The following is a 19,859-nucleotide window of genomic DNA, read 5'->3' on the forward strand; positions in this document are numbered from 1 at the left end:
TTACTTAGTGCATCTTTTTCTTTCCCTATCTCAGCAATCAGGGTCAAAATCAGTGCTGTCTGTGTCTAATTAGGAAGCGCTTTTATTATTTGTGAATCAGGAAGTGCGCAGTTAGCATGCTAGTTGTTACAGTGAAAGCAAAACTCCAGTCTGGCCTCTGAAAGTTGTGAAAGGAGCTCATAAACTCTGAATAGATAGGCTGCTAGGAATGTATTAGAAAAATGGGGACAGTAAAAATTTGTTACTATAATTAATGGGGTGTACTTTCCTATTACGGGCGCCATTTTGAGGACTTTTTACCATTCACAAAATGAGCTTTTTCGTTGTAAACTGTTAACCGCTACTGCAACTCCAGGTGTCTTTTCAGTTCCAAAACTCAAAAATCAAAATCAAAATGCAGGACCTTTTTTCTGGTGTTCTCTCACAAAATGTTTTTTTTTGCCTAGAATGTTTCATAGCCTATCTATCATTTATTTATTTATTTTATTATTTGTATTATGTTATTTATTTTATTATTTTATTTTTTATGTATTTATTTTTTTATATTTTTATTTATTTATTTTTATAGCAAAATAAATAAAGAAATAATTTTTAAAAATGGAGATTGATAAGTTTTAAGTCAAGAAGATTTCAGATCCTCTAAAAACCTAAAAACTCAAATAGTGCCACTTTAAGAATACCTCACTATCAATTTAACGTTATTTTGTTTATCAAATCATCAAACACTGCACTTCATTGTTATCAAAGTAGAATCTATCTTACGTAACACAACCAGGTCAGAAGTTCACCAAATATTTCTGGTCTCTCTGCCAAAAAACTGAAGTTGGAGGCACTTTTTTTTACATCAGTTGCTTTATCACCTGAAGCTAAGTCAACGCTAGCCTTAACCCGCGCAGCTGTCTGAGAGAGGTAAACCCTTTTGGGACCCTCCTGCGATCTCACCCCCTCAACCTCCACAAAAGAACAGAAAGCCCCGCAAGAAAAAAACAAAACATGACACCGCCAGCTAAAGGCCGAACGCGCGCGATCCTGTGCAAGCGCGCCGCCGGCTATCTCACCTAGGCCGCGTACTCCGCCAACTGCTCGCTACAGCGGCAATTACAGTGAACGCAACGGAGAGGAGGGAAACGGAGGGAGCGTCTGGGGAGAGGTCCACCCACCTACTCGTGAGGACTTTCTGATCAGATACCCCCCCCACTCCTCTTTCTCTCTTCTCATGCTCACGAAGTCTTCAAAGTGAGGCATTATCTGTGGTTCTTTTCAAGTACGGGGAGCAAATCCGATTAGATAAGAGAATGCGAGCGGAATGACTAACTTTGTATGGCAAAGTCAAATGGTGTAGTTTAAACAATGACTTCTTTTTCATGATTGATCGCACAAGAGGGAAGATATAGTTGAAATAAGGACTTGGATTCTACTAGTTTGGAGATAAATACATTATGTTATTAGGTTATTTTTTCAGACCAAGAGTTTGTTTTCATACTTGACGGTTTAGACTCCGAGTCCTCTCACACCTGAGATACTGTCCTGAGGAAGTCGGACTGAAGATGGCACTGTCGCCTTTGGTAGGAAGACAACGCCAAACCCGTATAGGCGAGTTTCAGCTGACGTCATTGTTATTAAAAGCCCGTGTTGCATGCTGGGAAATATTTTGGTCGGAGGCAAGAAACACGATAGCGGTCAAACACAGTGCGTAACCTCGCGTATTTATCCCCGATAATGGTAAATTCCTGCTGCATTATCGGATGCACAAATAGAAGCACGGAAGAAGGAAAATGTCTTTTTCGTATTCTGAGTGAAAAGAACCACTAATGGTGAATTAAACGGCTTTCAAACATTCGCAGAGCAAACGTAGAAGATCTTAGCAAACCGTGGACTCCAACAAGTTCAACAACACATCGAGACTCTTGGAGGTTTTCATCTTTTCTGCTGTGAATGGCCCAGGAGTTTCCACCAAGTCATTGTGGATATCACCCAAGTGAATATTTGTCCAGGTAGTTGGTGATTCTGACCAGAAATTTGGTTTGGTCCACCTTTTTGGGGTTGAAAAGGGTGATTTGGCGTCCGTCGATGCTTATGACCAATTTCTGGTCAAATCGTCTGACTGCCGTTAGAGTGGTTAAATAACCGGGATCAATACCCTTTACGTGCTTTCTCGCTCTGTCCTTCATGTTGAATTAGTGTTTATTGCCACCGACCAAAATAATTCCCAGCATGCAACGCACGCTTTTGTCAACAATGAAACTCGCCTATAAATCAGCTGAACATCACTTGAACACTCTGAGGAAGACCGCAGGGAGTAGTTGAAACTGTCAACTCTTGGTCTGTAAAAAGAACCTAACCTTTTTTGCATTATGTCGTGGGCATCCGGGTTTATTTTCTTAAAGTGATGGAAATGTCCGGGTTTTCATTTCCTTTGATTGGGGCCATTAAATTGAGCGGCTCTCGTAGCTCTCTGTGACTCTGTGTCTGCTCGCTCCTTCTAACAGTCGGTCAGTCTGCAACATGCCGAAGCACAAATGCGCATTTAACAATGACTTGTACAAGAAATTCTCTGTTTTCCGTTCCAGTCGAGACAAGTGGGAGGCCATGTGCACAGGTTGCGAGGTGAGAGTAGCTCAATGTCGAGGCCCCAACATCCCACCCCCAGTAAGGTGTCTGGGTTTTCACAAATGGAAATATGGTCACCCTATAATAACATAAATTATCAGAAGACCAGATGAACCTCATTGGGGTAAATACATGTTCCAAGTCTTTCATTTTTACAGTGATTTCTCTTCTTGCCTCTTGTGGGCGTTGTTGGTCTTGATCCTAGAAGCTAAACAAATCACAAATCTTTTTTAAATGTAATTTGTTGTTGGAATATTTGGTAGTCTGTTCGAAACATAACTCATTTAGATAACGTTTAAAATTTGAATTTCAGAAAAAAAAAAAAGTTAATTTGGAAAGTAAGAGGGATGGATGTTACAGGGAACACAATCAATCTTAGATCCATAGTCACAGTATTTCCAACAAAACAGGTCAGCATAAAAAAAGACAAAATGTTAATGTGTTTTATAAGTTTCACTTTCGCTTCTGACGCTCTGAGTCCTCCCTCCCTGAGTCACTCTCCCTTCAGTGTGCAGCTCAGCTAATAAAACTACTGCACATCGCGTCAGGTTTGTCTGGTTACTGTGTACAGTTTTGCATCAAGTTTTTTTATATTTGGAGAATTGTGGTGTGGGAGCATGGGCGATGTAAGCTTGTGGGCTAACCGTAAGGAGGGTTTGAACAGTAAGTAAATATTAAGTAATGATTAAGTAGTAAGTAAATATGTAAGTACGTTTTTATTTATATAGCACTTCTCACAGACTTATGTCACAAAAGCCTTATTTGCACAGGATTAGTATGACCTGTGGACCTTTGGTGATTTGTAATAATTGTGGAGAAGTAGTAGTAGTAGTACTACTACTACTACTACTACTACTACTACTAGTTACTACTACTACTACTACTAATAATAATATACTAATAATAATATAATAATAATATAATAATAATAATAATAATAATAATAATAATAATAATAATATGAATAAGAATATTATTAATAAATGAATAAATGAAAATACAAAATGAAAAATGCAAAAAACTATTCCCAAATAAATGTATAAAAAAATAATAGTATGTTGCTGTTCTAGTTGAGGTAAGAAAGTTATGCTAACCACTTTTTTTGTAGCATAGTGAGAAGAGTTCTTGACTTGATGGAGCTGCTGTCCTTGAATACATGTAATAAGGATCCATTAGGGAATACGGAGCTGGCGGCGCTAGCTAGGTCACTGCTCTTAGAAGTGTGTGCTAGCACTCTATAGCTGCAATGCAAACAGCCCATCCCATTGTCTATTAGCTAACGGGCGGCTATTATACAAGAGACTGCGCTGTTTGCTTATGGAGTCCTGAGTAATGAAAGCTGGGGCCCGGGGAGTAGCGGTGTGAATAGCCTAGCGTTAGCCACACGCGCGCACAGGTGCCGATGATGGAGGGGCCCATTAGCGGCGAAGTCAGCGGAGTATTGGAAGTTCCTAGCCACCTTGAGCCCCTCCAAAGGACAGGAGGAGCGGATGGCGTTTAACTCAAAATTATAGACAGTGAAGGAGAGGTGAGTAAAGAGATGATGATGACATATTGGGGGCGGTATAGAATCTTCCAAGTAGTAACGGGGGCTAAAAAGACAAAAGGATTAGACTAAGACAATGGACACGGACAATTACGAACAATTTTGGTGTATGGAAGGAATTCTCTAAAATTCTCTAAAAACAGATTCAAAATTCATTTGAAACAGTTTGCGATTCAAAGTTACTTCTGGACATTCAAGTTAGAGCTTTTTCTTTCAGAGACAGTCCAGTGTGGCCTTTTGCCCAGGGTGACTTAAGGGCTGTTCACACCAAAGTGTCAAAGAGTCCAGTTTCTATGTAAAGTCTATGTGGACACGCGACTAGAGCGTCCTGCGTTTTTGCGGCGCATCTTTGGGCGTCAGCATGGCGCAAATCTGTGTTTTGGCGTCAACAGTCTAGACGCGCATCCAAGGTGTCAGCGTCAAGAAGTTGAAAATGCTGAACTTTTCGCCTCAGACACGCCACGTCAACCAATCAGGGACGAGTATCCAGTGATGCAGCGACGTTATTATCAGGAAGAAAGACCCGAGAACCAGAGCGAGAACCACAAACATGAACGGAGAATAAATATATACACCACAATCACCGAGCCGATCGCGAGGATTACACCAGAACCGGACCAGGACTAAACCAGGACTAGACCGAGACTAGACCGGGACTAAACAAGGACTAGACCGGGAATAGACCGAGACTAAACCAGGACTAGACCATGATTAGACCGGGGCTAGACCTGGACCAGACCAGTATTAGACCAGGACTAGACCGGGACCAGACCGGTATTAGACTGGGACTAGACCGGTATTAGACCAGGACTAGACCAAGACTAGACCGGCACTAGACCGGGACTAAACCAGGACTGATCCAGTGTCATTAGTGGAGCAAATATATACGCCCCAATTGTCAACCCGATCTCCTCCGCTGATGTTTTATGTCATAAACAGACTCTTATCAGTCTGGTCTGACATTGTTTTGGGAAAAGACCAGGACTGGGCACTTGTTTCCAGGGCAACGGACGCACGTCAAGTATTTTTCTACCGTTCGTCCACGGCGGCAAAAACAAGCGTCGGGGGGCTCTAAACTCAAATGCAAAGGCGTCCAAATAGAGGCGTCAAGGCGTTTTTTGAGGCTTTGGTGTGAACAGCCCTTTCCACATCCCTATTTACCCGGGACAGTCCCACTTTTGAGCCTTAAGACCCCTGTCCCTGCCGATTTATCCAAAACCACTGATTTGTCCCAGTTTTTCAGAAGAAATGTCCCAGGTGTCCCTATTTTTGACCAATCTGATCCCTGCCAGCAGTAAAGACAGGCATACATTGTCATTTGTTTATGTAAAATTCAGAAAAGCTGCTTAAAATCAACCAAAACACAAAGAAAATGTGACTATAGTGACTCACATTAGTACTAATTTTTCCTTTATTTCGCACTTCTTTCACAGTTTTATCATTACCAACCACCACAAACCAAGGATGTCCCAGTTTTTTATTTTGAAAAATCTCGTCATCCTACTTCTGCCGTCATCGTAATGCTGTCAACTAGCAGGTTAACAGTGCACTTTCTGATTCTCGATTAAAATGTGAAGAACAGAACTGGTTTATTTGAAACAGTTTGCCGTGGTCCAAAGTTCTTCCCCACTTACCTTCCTAATTATTCACCACGATGATTATATAAGAGGCGCTTTTCACAACTTTCAGGGAGAGTTCAGAGTAATGTCAGCAACTAGCATGCTAACAGATGCACATAGCACAAAGCGGTCTCAACAAGCGGTGAAAAACAGAAGTAGTTCAGTTTAAAGGGTTTGCAATAGTCTAAAGTTATTCCTCCTTCCCCTTATTATTTCTTAGTATTAACCCTTCTAATTATTCACCTAATGCTGACATCTAGCATGCTAATTGCACACTTCCTGATTCTTGGTTTAATAGTAGATGCAGACAGCGTTTGGTGGTAAATCTGTACTGGAGCTGAAATACACAGGAAAACCAGCAACTTGAATAGGCTATAAGTAAATGAGCAGTTATATAAATGATTAATCATAGGACCCTTTAACACTTCAGAATGCAAACTACTACTTTCATTACAGGCCTTATATTACACAAAACCCACTCTTATGAGCTTTTGTTAGAATGTTTTTTTACCTCCTGAAAAACAGACGTGAAGTTTTGTTTTGATTCATTCACACGTTTGAGTAATTCTGGATTATTAGCCTATCTACATGAGCCAGGCTGGTGCCACCTAGTGCCTTTGCTCAATTTAATTTCTCTCCAGGGATTAGTTCAGGAATCAGAATACACTTGCAAGAACCCTAGACGTGTGAGTCTGGGCAATCAGCCAATCAGCAAAGAGCCATACATTCTGTGTTGGCAACGATTCCCGAGATCGAGGATTTAAAACCGAAACAAAGCAACTGTTCAATGAATTTTAGCAAGGGAAAAGACATTATTGTCCTTCTTCCCACGGGATTTGGGAAAAACTTAATATACCAGTTAGCCCTGTTAGTGACTAGGGGTGTGCAAAAATATCGGAATATCGATATATCGTATCGTTTAATGTGATGATACAGTATCGATATCGTGGGCAGCTGTATCGATATATCACCAAGAGTATTTTTAGGTGTGTTTTACAAAATTATTTTGTTACAGAGCTACAGTTTTGTTGCTTGTGGAGTGAAAGGAAGCTCATTTATGCGACACATTTGACATTTTTACTGTTTTGATGATTAAAATGTTTGTGTTTCATATGAACTTTGCACAAGAAGTGGTTTAACAAAGACTTTTAATATCACAGCCACGATTTAGCCTTTATTTTTTATTGAACCACATCGAATCGATTTGAAATATATCATATCGAATCGAAAGTGCACTGTATTGAGATATGTATCGTATCGTGGCCTGTGTATCGAGGTATGTATCGTATCGGCAACTTCTTAATGATACCCAGCCCTATTAGTGACGCATTACATACATCACGAGCAAATAGCAGCAATGGGTTAAATTAAAAAAAGTACCCGCCTACCTTTGAGCGAATGAATCCTAATGCTGCGAGGTCAGACGGTTTCCACTAAGTGAAACCGGCTGATGAATCAGGCTTTATCTACATCTCCAAAAGCTCGAAACGCTCTGTTCCACCTTGTGATGTCATGTAGTTGTAGTTTTCAGTAGTTTTTTTTTTTTTTTTATAGCTACCTTTTACCTAGGAGATTGGAAATTCCAGGGCTGAAATGATCCAAATGATTCTAGTGCAGGTGTATAGAGTTTAAAAACACAGTGGAGTACTTCCTGTATCACAACATGACATCACAGATTGGAGCGTTTTTTGTTGGAGAGAAGAACTCAGCCTAAATAAGCAGGGTCTGACATGTGCAAATGAAACAAAAACAAACACAACTCCAGGTCTTTTTGTGACGAGGAAACAACATTATTAGTTAACAGATAAAAAAAATAGCGTAATATGGGCCCAGCAACAAGGCTTGTTATTGGCAAAGGAAAAGGCGTTCATTTCATCTTTTGACATGTTGCTCGTGATCCAAACATATTCCCTGATGTACATTTTTGGCTTGGATCTCGCTCTCTTTCACTATCCAATTAGCAACATTTATGCTAGCAGCTCCTTGTCATTGTTATTCCTTGTAAATCACGATCTGTTTGACATTTGGATTGGGCTGATGAAAATTCAGTTGTTCAGAACGTGCTCAGAGAACTTGAATTATCCTAGAACAGTTGGAAAACACAGTAAAATACGAATATTGGAAGTAGGGGACACTGTGAAAGTTTTCTTGTGGAGGGCCTGTCACCTGCTTGAATAGTTTGGATTGTTTTGAGCTGTACTATGGAAGATTTTCAGGTAAAACTGACCTCCAGACCTTCCAGAAGAAAACATATGGTCACACTTTAGTTTAGAGATCTCTTAACTAAGTGGTAATAGGTATGAGAGAAGTAGTTTTTTTTTGTTTTTTTGTTAGTTGTTTTTTTGCCAATGCTCTATCCTGTTTTATTCCATACTCACCAAAATCATTAGTGAAGATATATGCAGGGCTTAATGCTCAATTCTTCTTTTTTTTTTTTTTTTGTGTGAAATCAGACTTTTTTGCGAGGTCATTCACATTTCCAATTAAATGCGACTTGTATGTGATCTCCAGTGTGAACTTTAAAAGCCCCAAAGTGTCCCGCATGCGGAAGTCGCCTAAACGCTGGGCTTGTTTCCCAAAATACAATCCAAGTTCTTCGTAAAATGGACAGGTTACACATCCACAGCCGCTTCGTTTGTTTAAGTCTTTAGCCTCCTTGTATTCAGTGTTGGGAGTAATGCAGTATAAAAGCAACAAATTACTGTAATGCATTGCTTTTTGCTGTAACGCAGTAATGTGGCATTACAAGGAAAAAATAATATTTTACTCGGTACAAATGTCAGTAACGTGTGTTACAATGCTTTTTTAACCTGGATTGAAGTGGTGGGTTTTTCTTCATACAAATTCGCTAAAATCACAGCGATATCAGCAGCGGTGAAACACCAGAGACGCGACCGCGTAGACCTTCAGGTAACCGCGGGCGAAAGGAACGACGCAAAACTCTGCGCAGTTTAGACCTGGGCCAGTTCTGGATTAGACCTGGTTTAGTCCTGGTTCAGTTCATATACGGCGTAAAAGTTCAGCATCATATTTTGGTGAGAGTAACTTAAAAGTGCTGCAATAGTAATATAATGCCTTACATTTTAAATGCAGTAATATTGTAATGTAATGAATTACTTTGAAATGACAGTAAAAAGTTATAAATAACGCATTACAGTTTTAAAGTAACTTGTCCAGTGCATAGTGCTTTTATTTGGCTCACAGGCTCTTTTTTTGTATTATATATGAATTACCTCTCTAACCTCGCTTTCCCTCCATTGACTGGACTCCGAGCCTGACATGTAGTTGGGATGAATGCGCTTTGGCCGTTCAGACTGAAGTCGCATGTCAAAAGATCAAATATGTATCGGTTTTAGGAGCACATATCCAAGTGTCCTGGGTCACATTTGAAAACATCGGATCTGTGTGGTTCAGACTGTCATTAAAAGATCAGATACAGGAGCATAGAGGCCAAAAAATCAGATTTGGGTCACTTCAGGCTGCAGTCTGAACGCAGCCTTAGATCATTTCAGACTTGGATTTGAACTTTCATGTTACAGCTATTGTTTTGAGCCTCACTGAAACTGCTTCACTCCTCGAAGCACCAGCAGAAATTAGAGACTTAAACTGACAAAATTATACAAAAGGTAAATCAAAACTATAAAAAATAAAAGCAACAATTTAAATTTAAAGGGACCATATGACTCTATTTTGTGAACTATGTTATAATGCGTTTCCTCATCACAAACAGACCTGGTGTTGTGTTTTGTTTCATTCACACATGTTTAACACACAAATCCTGCACATTTAAGCTGAGTTCTCTCAAAAAGAAAACACTCTGTTCCACCTTGTGATGTCATGCGGTAATACAGGAAGTGCTCCACTTAAACTCTATAAACCTTTACTAGAATCATTTGGATTATTTCAAAGGTAACAAGTAGCTTTTAACTTGAAAACTACCACTAAATGACATCATAAATTGGATCAGAACATTTTGAGCTTTGGAGATGAACATGGACTAATCATAAAGGGTTACTCAAGTGTGTGAACGAAACAAAACACAACTCTAGGCATGTTTTTGATGAGGCAACGACATTCTAGCACGGTTTAAAGCTCACAAGAGTCAATATAAATTCTAAATATGTCCATCAAAATATAATTAGCTCACTCTAGTCGCTATATTAATGTGTATTTATTGCTTGAGCGTTGCATAAGCTGGTCTCACCCTGTTGGAGTCCACCCTGGGCCTCGCGGAGTAGGACGGAGGGGGTAGGTTGAACCCCTTCGGCACCAGATACTCTTCGGCGTCCATCAGCTCGTCCAAATCTTCCTCGTCCAACAGGCTCTGGAAGAACTTGCTGTCATTCGGGCTGGGCAGCTTCATGCGGTCATCCCCCTGCGACCGGCGAGAAAAAAAAAAAAGAATCAGTCTAGTGAAATTCGGGGATAAAAAAACGTTGAAATATTGATGGAGAAATAGTACCCACTTGAATGACCAGGTAGCGCTGGGGGTCACGCGCCATTCGGCAAAACTCGGCGGCCAGCTCCTTAAACTTGGGTCTGCTGTCTGCGTCAATCATCCAGCCTGAGGAGAGAAGAGAGAGAAAGGGAGCGTGAGAGAAAAAGAAAAGAAAAACTTGATGGAGAAAAGTTTGGTTTAAAAATAAGAGATTGTAACTCCAACCTGTTATTTTCGTCCATTGTAAAAGAACACAATAGTGATGTAATTATTATCATTATGACACTGGAAAACATGCAAGATTTTCACGGATACGCTTTGAAAAATAAAAGATCGGCAACTTCATCGTGAACAATGGTTGGCTTTTTTGAAACGACGGTGTGATAAAATGCATTTGTTGCGTACATTGTGAAATTACTGAAATTATTTAGTGTCTCGTTGTAAATCCGATGCAGCGATAACAGCTAAGAGCCAAAATTGAAAGGAAAAATAATGTTATATTTGAAAAACTATTAACTCCCTATGTTCTGGCCTATTTTCCCTAAAATGTCTGACTCTCGTTTCAAACTGAATCTGTGTCTGAACCCTTTGGAGCACAAACAACTGGCTGGACTCTTTGTGAAGCCGAGACTCTGCAGTTTTGGCTTCTGTCTGATCTATTCTCATTATAAGTGGGAACAAGCGCAACAAAGAAGAAAGTCAGATTTCAAATTTCGCCTGAATTACTTGGGATAAACATAAGAATAGGTAAAGGGTAAATGGTCTCAATGTTTTTCCACACGCAAAGCTCTTTACGTCAGGGAACCGATCACCCATTCACACAAACATTCATACACCAGTGTTCGCAGACACTCGCTCTACCCATAATGTTCATGTCAAAAGTGGGATTAAAACCGCAAACCTTCAGATCACACTTTACCAACTGAGGTATAGTACTGTATATGAGCATTCATATTGACAATTCTCATGTCAAAGCTGAAGTATATTAGCCAGGCTGGTGCCACCTAGTGCCTCTGCTCAATTCCATTTTTCTCCAGCAACTTGGTTAGGAATTGGAATACACTAAACCAGACATGTCAAACTCAGGCCCGGGGACCAAATTTGGCCCGCAATATAATTATATTTGGCCCACAAGATCATATCAAATATGGATTAGAGCTATCCGCCGGCTTCAGATAGACTACAGAGACATTATTTATTTAAAATGTGGTTATTATTTTATATTATACTTGTCCTGGATTCAATGTTTAAGCAAAACTATTTTTAAACATTTATTTTAATAAGAAAAGGTTAAACATTACATATCTCGAAAGAAGAGAAAATATGTTGCTGAAATTTTTCAGTAAATATTTAGTTTGGCCCACGATTTAGTCCCAGTTTTTAATTTTGGCCTCTATGAATTTGAGTTTAACACACCTACACTAGACGGTTTGCAAGAACCCCGGAAGTTGTAGAACACGCACCGCCCAATCAGCAAAGAGCTGAACCAACCTGAGTTGTGATAGCAGACTGCATACGCTATCTACCTTTGGACTTCCTTTGTCAAATACAAACTTTGCATTTTTTATTGTACCTTTAATTCGCAAGTTCACCTCAAAGAAACAACAATGATCAATGACAGACATGTTCACTCTCTGCTTTGTTTGCTGTTGTGCTGGCAATTACTTGGACACCACTGAGAGTTCCGGCGCATTACATACGTCATGACCAAATAGCAGCGATTGGTTAAATAAAAAAAGTACCCGCCTACTGTTGAGCAAACTAATTCTAATGCTGCGAGGTCAGACGGTTTCCACAACATGAAACCGACAGATGAATCAGGCTAGAAGCACATCACACTAAAAATGAGATTCTGGAACTTGTAATTAGGTAAAAAAAAAAAAATAAATCCAGACAGAAATAACATAAAAGTCCTTTCAAGTTTTATGATTATTTTGTTTATTTTAGTATTTGTAGGTTTGGAGAAACTGGTCTAGATTGCCGTAGGTGCGCAGGAAGAACACCCCCCGTGTAATTTCAGTACAAAGTATAAAAATAGGAGAACATAGGGAGTGGTTGGCTAATAGCTGCAGAGTATAACGACGCTGCTGTGCTCTTGATGATTATGGTCATATCTAATTGTTTGTTTCTGTTTGCGCGAATAAACTTTTTGAAACTGTCAAATCTGATGTGAATAAATTTAAGCTTAGCAATACCTAGCAGAGTGGATACAGCAACAAAACACAGACAAATCAGAGCGGGTGCCAAATCGGGCAAGGACAATCTGTTTAGCTTGGTCGCTCTAATTTCAACATGAAGCTTCTCTCCATGCTAGCACTTAGCCCATTTAAACACTGCACGATTAGCATGCTAATCACAACCTCTTTTATCTTCAGTGGGGACTGTCATTACCCATTCTGGCACCCGGTCCAATTTGGCACCTTTTTTATTGAACTAAATTCACTCTTTGAACGTGTTTATTATGTGTTCTGACGCCGACGCTAAACACATGGAAAACAGTCACATTTTAATACAGCGCTTTTCCACCTTCAAGGCACTCAACGCTTTTTACATCAACAAACCGCTCAACCATTTGCGCACGCATTCGCACACCAGTGTACGCAGGGGAGTTAAGTGTCTTGTCCAAGGACACAACAACAGCGTTTATCGGCGGGAGCTGGAATTGCATCTGACTGATCAACCAGTGACGTTTATGTCGAGACTGGGATTCAGACTACGGCTGGGTATCATTAAGAAGTTACCGATAAGATACATACCTCAATGCATAGGCCATGATATGTTACATAACTCGATACAGAGGCCACGATACGATACATACTTTGATACATATGCCATGATAAGTTACATACTTTGATACATAGGCCACGATACAATACATAAGCCACGATTCGATACATACCTTGATACACAGGCTGTGATAAGTTACATACCTCGATACATAGGCCACGATACAATAATACCTCGATACATAGGCTACGATACAATATATAAACCTCGATACATCAGCCACGATATGATACATACCTTGATACATAGGCCACGATACGATACATACGTCGATACATATGCCACGATACGTTACATACCTTGGTACATAAGCCATGATATGATACATACCTCGATACATAGGCTACGATACAATATATATCTCGATATACAGGCCACGATATGATACATACCTTGATACATGGGCCACGATACGATACATACGTCGATACATATGCCACGATACGTTACATACCTTGGTACATAAGCCATGATATGATACATACCTCGATACATAGGCTACGATACAATATATATCTCGATATACAGGCCACGATATGATACATACCTTGATACATGGGCCACGATACGATACAAACCTCGATACATAGGCCACGATACGATACAAACCTCAATACATAGGCCACAATGCGATACATACCTTGATACATAGGCCACAATACGATACATACCTTGATACACAGACGACGATACAATACATACCTCGATACATAGGCCACGATACGATACAAACCTCGATACATAGGCCACGATACGATACACACCTTGATACATAGGCCACAATACGATACAAACCTCGATACATAGGCCACGATACGATACACACCTCGATACATAGGCCACAATACGATACATACCTCGATACATAGGCCACGATACGATACATACCTCGATACATAGGCCACGCTATGATATATATCTCAATACGATACATTTCAAACCGATTCGATACAATTCAATAAAAAATAAAGGCTAAATCATGTCTGTGACACTAAAAGTCTTTGTTAAACCACGTCTGAAAAGAAACTAACATTTTAATCCTCAAAACAGTGAAAATGTCAGATGTGTTGCATAAACAAGCTTCCCTCCTCTGAACAAGCAACAAAACTTTAGCTCTGTAACAAAATAATTTAGTAAAGTCAATCTCAATACTGTATCATCACATTAAACGATATAATATTTCGATATTTTTGCACACCCCTAATTCAAACCACCAACCTGCAAATCATTGGACAAACACTGACAACAAGATACTGTCGCCCAAAGCCTATTGCAAAGCTCAAATGCCTTCATGTATTAAATGATACAAACATTAAATGTATTTATATCAGAGTTTGACAAGTTCACCGCATTTATTCTTAGAAATAGAAACAAAAACAAATCGTGTTTGCCCATAACCATTAAAGTTAGCCCTTTTACTGAAGTCAGACTTAAATCAGCTCTGCTCTGTTTTCTACATTTACATATTGTGCTAGTACAGTTATAATCTATGACACCCGCAGTGTTTCCTGCAGTGCTTTATAGTTAAGGCCTTGACAACGAGTGGCCCCCGCCTTGACTACGTCCCTCTGCTCCTAACATTTTTTAAAATATTCATGATTTTTTATGGTATTCATATTCATCTAAAACAACTTAAGAAAGAAACAAGTCCAATAGAAAGAAACAAGCCCAAAAGGAGCTGATCTCGCCACAAATTTTTATGAACTATAACATCAACCTGCCCAGGGACGACCTTTGAAATTAGCACTGGCGTTATAACCTGGTACAATGGATCTCTCCTGTTAAGTTGAATGTATATTGTGCACTGTCCCTGTCTCATTAAATAAATAAACTAAACTAAACTACACTAAAAATGTCAACACAACAAAGTGCTGTGTAGCTGTTGACACCTCCGATGGATAGCTGCAGATCACAAGTGCAAAAATATATAAAAATATAAAAATAATTGTACCAAAATATCATTGGCATATCTTATGTGTATCACCAAATAAGAAAATAAAATTGGAGAATGAAGTAAGTGGTGAAAACGATGAAAAAAACTGTTTTAAATAAATAATTTTCACAAACTTCACACAGTTTTTATTATTTAAACAGCTAAGATCGAACAAATCTCAAAAATTTGGTAATAGTAGTAACCAGCGATTGCACCAAAGTATCCGGGCACATACCGCTGGAAAAAAAAGAATGTTTACAGATGGAAAAAAAGCACGTACAGGTGGAAAAAAGGTATGTACAGCTGACAAAAAAGTATGTATAACTGGAAAAAAACATGAAATTGCTAGTTGCCACCACCCACATCTGCAGCGACTACCTCAAACTACTTCCAAATACACATGATTGAGTTTGAAAATATATAAAAATAACTGTACCAAAATGTCATTGCCATATCCTACGTGTATCACCGAATGAGAAAATAAGATTAGAGTATGAAGTAAGTGGGCGTGGAACGGTGGCGAAGAAAACAGGCTCTAAAAAAAGTGGATTTTGCAGAATAGGTCTGTTTTAAATACATAATTTTGACAGACTTTACACAGTTTTTATCATTTAGACAGTTAATATTGTGAGAGTACATTCGATCGAACATATCTCAAAAATTTTGTTTGTCCCAAGTATCCAGGCATGTGCTGTTGGAAAAAAAGTATGCATACAGTTGGAAAAAAAAGCGCGTACAGGTGGAAAAAAGGTATGTACAGCTGACAGAAAAATCGCAAAAATTTGGTTTGTCCCAAGTACAAAAGTATCCGGGCATGTACAGTTGAGGAAAAAGTACGTACAGCTGGAAAAAAGGTATGTACAGCTGACAGAAAAGTACGTATAACTGGAAAAACACGTGAAATTGCTAGTTGCCACCACCCGCATCTGCAGCGACTACCTCAAACTACTTCCAAATCCACATGATTGAGTTTGATAACGCAGCGGTTCATATTTAACTGGACGCAGAGGTCTGGGGAGGACATGGCGAAGCGTATGGTTATTAATAAGTGGCCTTGAGCGCTTTGCTGCTAGTTATGACAATCATATTTTTAGCGTTAGCACCTGGACAGCGCCAAAATTGTACTTCTCCGCTCGAGGCAAAGAAATCCATTGGCAACAACATTAGCAAAGATGGCTGCAGGGCGTTCACATAGCGCTGTCAAAAGCAATTGCCGTAATGTTATTTTTTATTATTTTGCACAATAACTATTACGTTCCTTGACATTCTTTTGGATTAATATTTGTCTGGTAGCTGGAACGCGTCATTCCAAACTGATTATGAGAAAGTATTATGAAAGTATTCGCGGTAAAAATATAATGAAATACACGCGGATTTGGCAGGGAGAGGCGACGTGGGAGTTGGGAGCTTGTATGTAAGTGAGTTGATGGTCTTTTGGATGTTTTGTATTGAGAGGAGGCCAATAGCTGGAAGTGGCCACAGCTTGGAACAGCTTGGAACGGATCGGGTGCCAAAGTTGTTTTCAAAAAGTTGGAATGCGGCGTGAAATGTAAATAAACATGGCATAAAGCGGGAGGAATGACAAGCTAGAGCGTGTTACAACGGTGAATAGAAAATATTGTTGTCCCATTTTTGGCGAAGGATTGTCGCGGCTGAAAGTGACAAATTGGGGTTTCGCGAGAAGTACACAGAATTTTCACTTTGTGTAACTGTAATTAACATTTTACGTTTAAGGAAATGAAAAGGTTTTGGTTTATGAATGAAACTAAGGCTACGTTCAGACTGCAGCCTGAAGTGACCCAAATCAGATTTTTTTTTTGGCCCCTATGTGATCTGTATCTGACCTTTTAATCATAGTCTGAACTACACAGGTCCGATTTTTTCAAATGGGACCCAGGACACTTGGATATGTGGTCCTGAAACCGATACATATCCGATCTTTTGACATGTGACTTGAGTGTGAACGGCCAAAGCACATTGATCCAACCAACACGTTATCAACAAGCCACAAATGTACATAAACGTTCTTCTCGTCATATGAATATTGTTAATGAACTCTTCACTACGTCACATGTTCCTTTCAACAGACTGCCCCACAAAACTGCCAAAAACCTCGTCCTTCTCTTTCTCAATCTCCTCCTTAAAACAAGAAAGTTGTTCATGTTCTGGCTCCGGTACGAGAGGAACTTTAAAATCTCCAGGTGCTCAATGCTGCGTCCATGTTTGGACAACTTCTATAAACACAGAGACGCTCGCTGCGGTTGATGTCGTCATGTCTCCAGTGAACATGCGGGACACTTTTGCGCTGTTTAATGTTCACACTGGAGTCACATACAAGTCACATTTAATTGGAAATGTGAACGACCTCGCAAAAACATCGGATTTCACAAAAAAAAATCAGAATTGAGCATTAAGCCCTGCAGTCTGAATGTAGCCTTTATGAAAAATTCTGTTGTTGAAGTTGCTGAGCGCCTGAAAAAGCTCCTCCCACTTCCTGTCATTCGTCCAATAAGATTACACATGGAGTGGCTTAGTAGTAGTACTTAAAGGTGAATTGCGTAACTTTCCCACCGCCTGCTTGTCTCCATGGAGATATAACTTTTTGGCCTTGATCATTCCACACTATGGGAAAAAAAAAAAACTTTGTAATTACAATCGAGATGGGCTAATGGTCAGATCTATGGAGAAGCGAGCCTGCACGCAGTAACAATCCACGTTTTTAAAAGTATTTTTGTAATTGAACAAAAGCGAGGGGAATACTCTGTGTTTAATGCCCTACTGTGAAACATTCCAATACACCACATAACAATAATACAGTCACATTACAAATCAATCATTTTGTCAAGTCGACATTGAGGCAACTGCTGTTATTATTATTGTTGCTTTACATTTATTTCACGCTGGGGGTGCTCTACATGTATGCCTACGATGGAATGTTCATCAGTTACCATGGTGCAAAAACAAAATTGATTTAAACTGCACATTTTCAGGAGTCTCTGTTAAATACAAGGGTTTGGTCCTTTTTTGTTTTTGTTTTGTAGTACTTTTATTATCCCCGTAGGGAAATTGCCCGTTGCATTTCACCCATCCTTTCAGGAGCAGCGGGCAGCACACGAGGCGCCTGGAGACCTGTCTACGTGATCTCGTTTTTGATCTCGGCTTGGTCAGGACTGCCTTTGCTGGAGGGTTTTTACCTACCCTACGGTGCGTGTTTTTAGGTTGATGGGGGAAACCGGAGTGCCCGAGGGAAACCCACCCAGACACGTGGAGAACATGCAAACTCCACACAGAAAAGCCCGGACGACCTGGGGAACGAACCAGGAACCGTTTTGACAGGTCCGGTTTAGGAGTTTGATTTTCAGTAAAAAAGGTGAACGTGACCAACTGAAAAAATTGTATGTGTGAGAGACTTGTTTAACAGCACACATCATCTTATCTGTTATAGTTCCAGGTAAAGCAGCTCTTTCTGGTCATATTGTGTTAAATTACAGCCCAGATTAAGGTGTAACTTGAATAACAGAGCTTCAGACATCACACCCCAAGGAAATGTCGATATCAGCTGCAAAATATCAATACTAGGCAATGTGGGTGAAGTGTCTTGACACATACGCTGTTCTTCTTCCATTCAAATACTAACCAGGTCCAACCCTGCTTAGCTTTCGTGGTTAGACTCTATTCACGCTTAGGTCACAAACCAGGAAGACGTTTGGAAACATGCAATGACATCTTCTGGTGTAGTTCCCGACACTGGGCTCACCGACCGACTGTGATCAAACCCACTGAAGTAAATGTGATCAGTGGTAAAATGAAGACTGCAGACGTATGTGCTGTTTGGAATCATCTGGAATTTGGCATCTCGTCTCTTCTAATCACATGTACCCAGTGCGCTCGGAGTTGTGCGGCGTTGAGGAAATGATGAAAACTGAGGTATGGTTGGAACTGTTGATTCGCCGAACATAACGGAACACTACAATAACACAGAGATGAAGAAAACTGGGTCATTTTCTAATTTTTTCTAGATTTTGTCAAAGTTACTACCGTGAACAGAGCCCGCCGGAAGTTGTCATCGCATGTTTCCAAACGTCTTCCTGGTTTGTGACGTAAGCGTGAATAGAGCCTAAAGGGAAGGAGGTTTGTAGCCTGATTCATCAGCTGATTTCACTTCGTGGAAACCGTCTGACCTCGCAGCATTAGGATTAGGTAGGCGGGTACTTTTTTATTTTAACAATCGCTGCCGTAGGAAGAAGATCAAGAATGTTTTTCCCTTTGATAAAATTCACCAAACATTCTCTTTGTTCCAGTTTTAAATCCTCGATCTCGGGAATCGTTGCCAACACAGAATGTCTGTCTTCGTCTACATCCATCTCGATGCTTTGTTTACTGTTGTGCTGTACCACAAAAGGGACACAGACATGTGCGACGAGTTTGACGTCATGGCTTCACAGCTCTTCACTGATTGGCCGGTGCACGATCTACAACTTCCGGGTCTAGTGTATTCTGAATCCTGACCTAGTCACTGGAGAGAAATGAAATTGAGTGGAGGCACTAGGTGGGGCCACTCTGACTAGCACTATGTAACTTTTCTGGTGGATGGACCGTCACCTGCTTGTCTCCATGGAGATAAGATTACTGGTTTGCCTTGACAGTATGTAAATAAACTTCGTAAACACAATGGAGACAGGTTAATGGTTGGATCAATGGAGAGACAAGCCTGCATATGCGAAGAAATTGTTTTTAATTTTATTTTATTTTTTTAAGCTGTACAACATCTATAATTGAACAAATACAAGGGAGACATGTTTAATGCCCTACTGTGAAACATTCCATGCAAAGATAAGCAGGTAGCAGACCCTCCACCTTATGGCTCTGTCACACCTTGACATTTAGCCAGCGTACTTACCAAAACTTATTTATAACTTATTTGAC

At 40.0% G+C, this 19,859-nt stretch overlaps 1 protein-coding gene across 1 annotated transcript in view; it reads right to left on the reverse strand.

Moving 5' to 3' along the window:
• The window catches only part of LOC110170911 (receptor tyrosine-protein kinase erbB-4), a gene marked incomplete at its 5' end in the record, with an annotated part of 420,000 nt that overhangs the window by 5,234 nt on the left and 394,907 nt on the right, over window positions 1–19,859 (reverse strand). Inside the window, 2 exons of the mRNA XM_055166723.1 lie at window positions 9,980–10,150; window positions 10,242–10,339. Coding sequence (XP_055022698.1) covers window positions 9,980–10,150; window positions 10,242–10,339 — 269 coding nt within the window. The remainder of the gene's footprint in view (window positions 1–9,979; window positions 10,151–10,241; window positions 10,340–19,859) is intronic.

This window comes from Boleophthalmus pectinirostris, unplaced genomic scaffold (assembly GCF_026225935.1).
Source record: "Boleophthalmus pectinirostris isolate CB_2022bp ecotype Guang Dong unplaced genomic scaffold, ASM2622593v1 HiC_scaffold_11, whole genome shotgun sequence".
Lineage (NCBI taxonomy): Eukaryota > Metazoa > Chordata > Actinopteri > Gobiiformes > Gobiidae > Boleophthalmus > Boleophthalmus pectinirostris.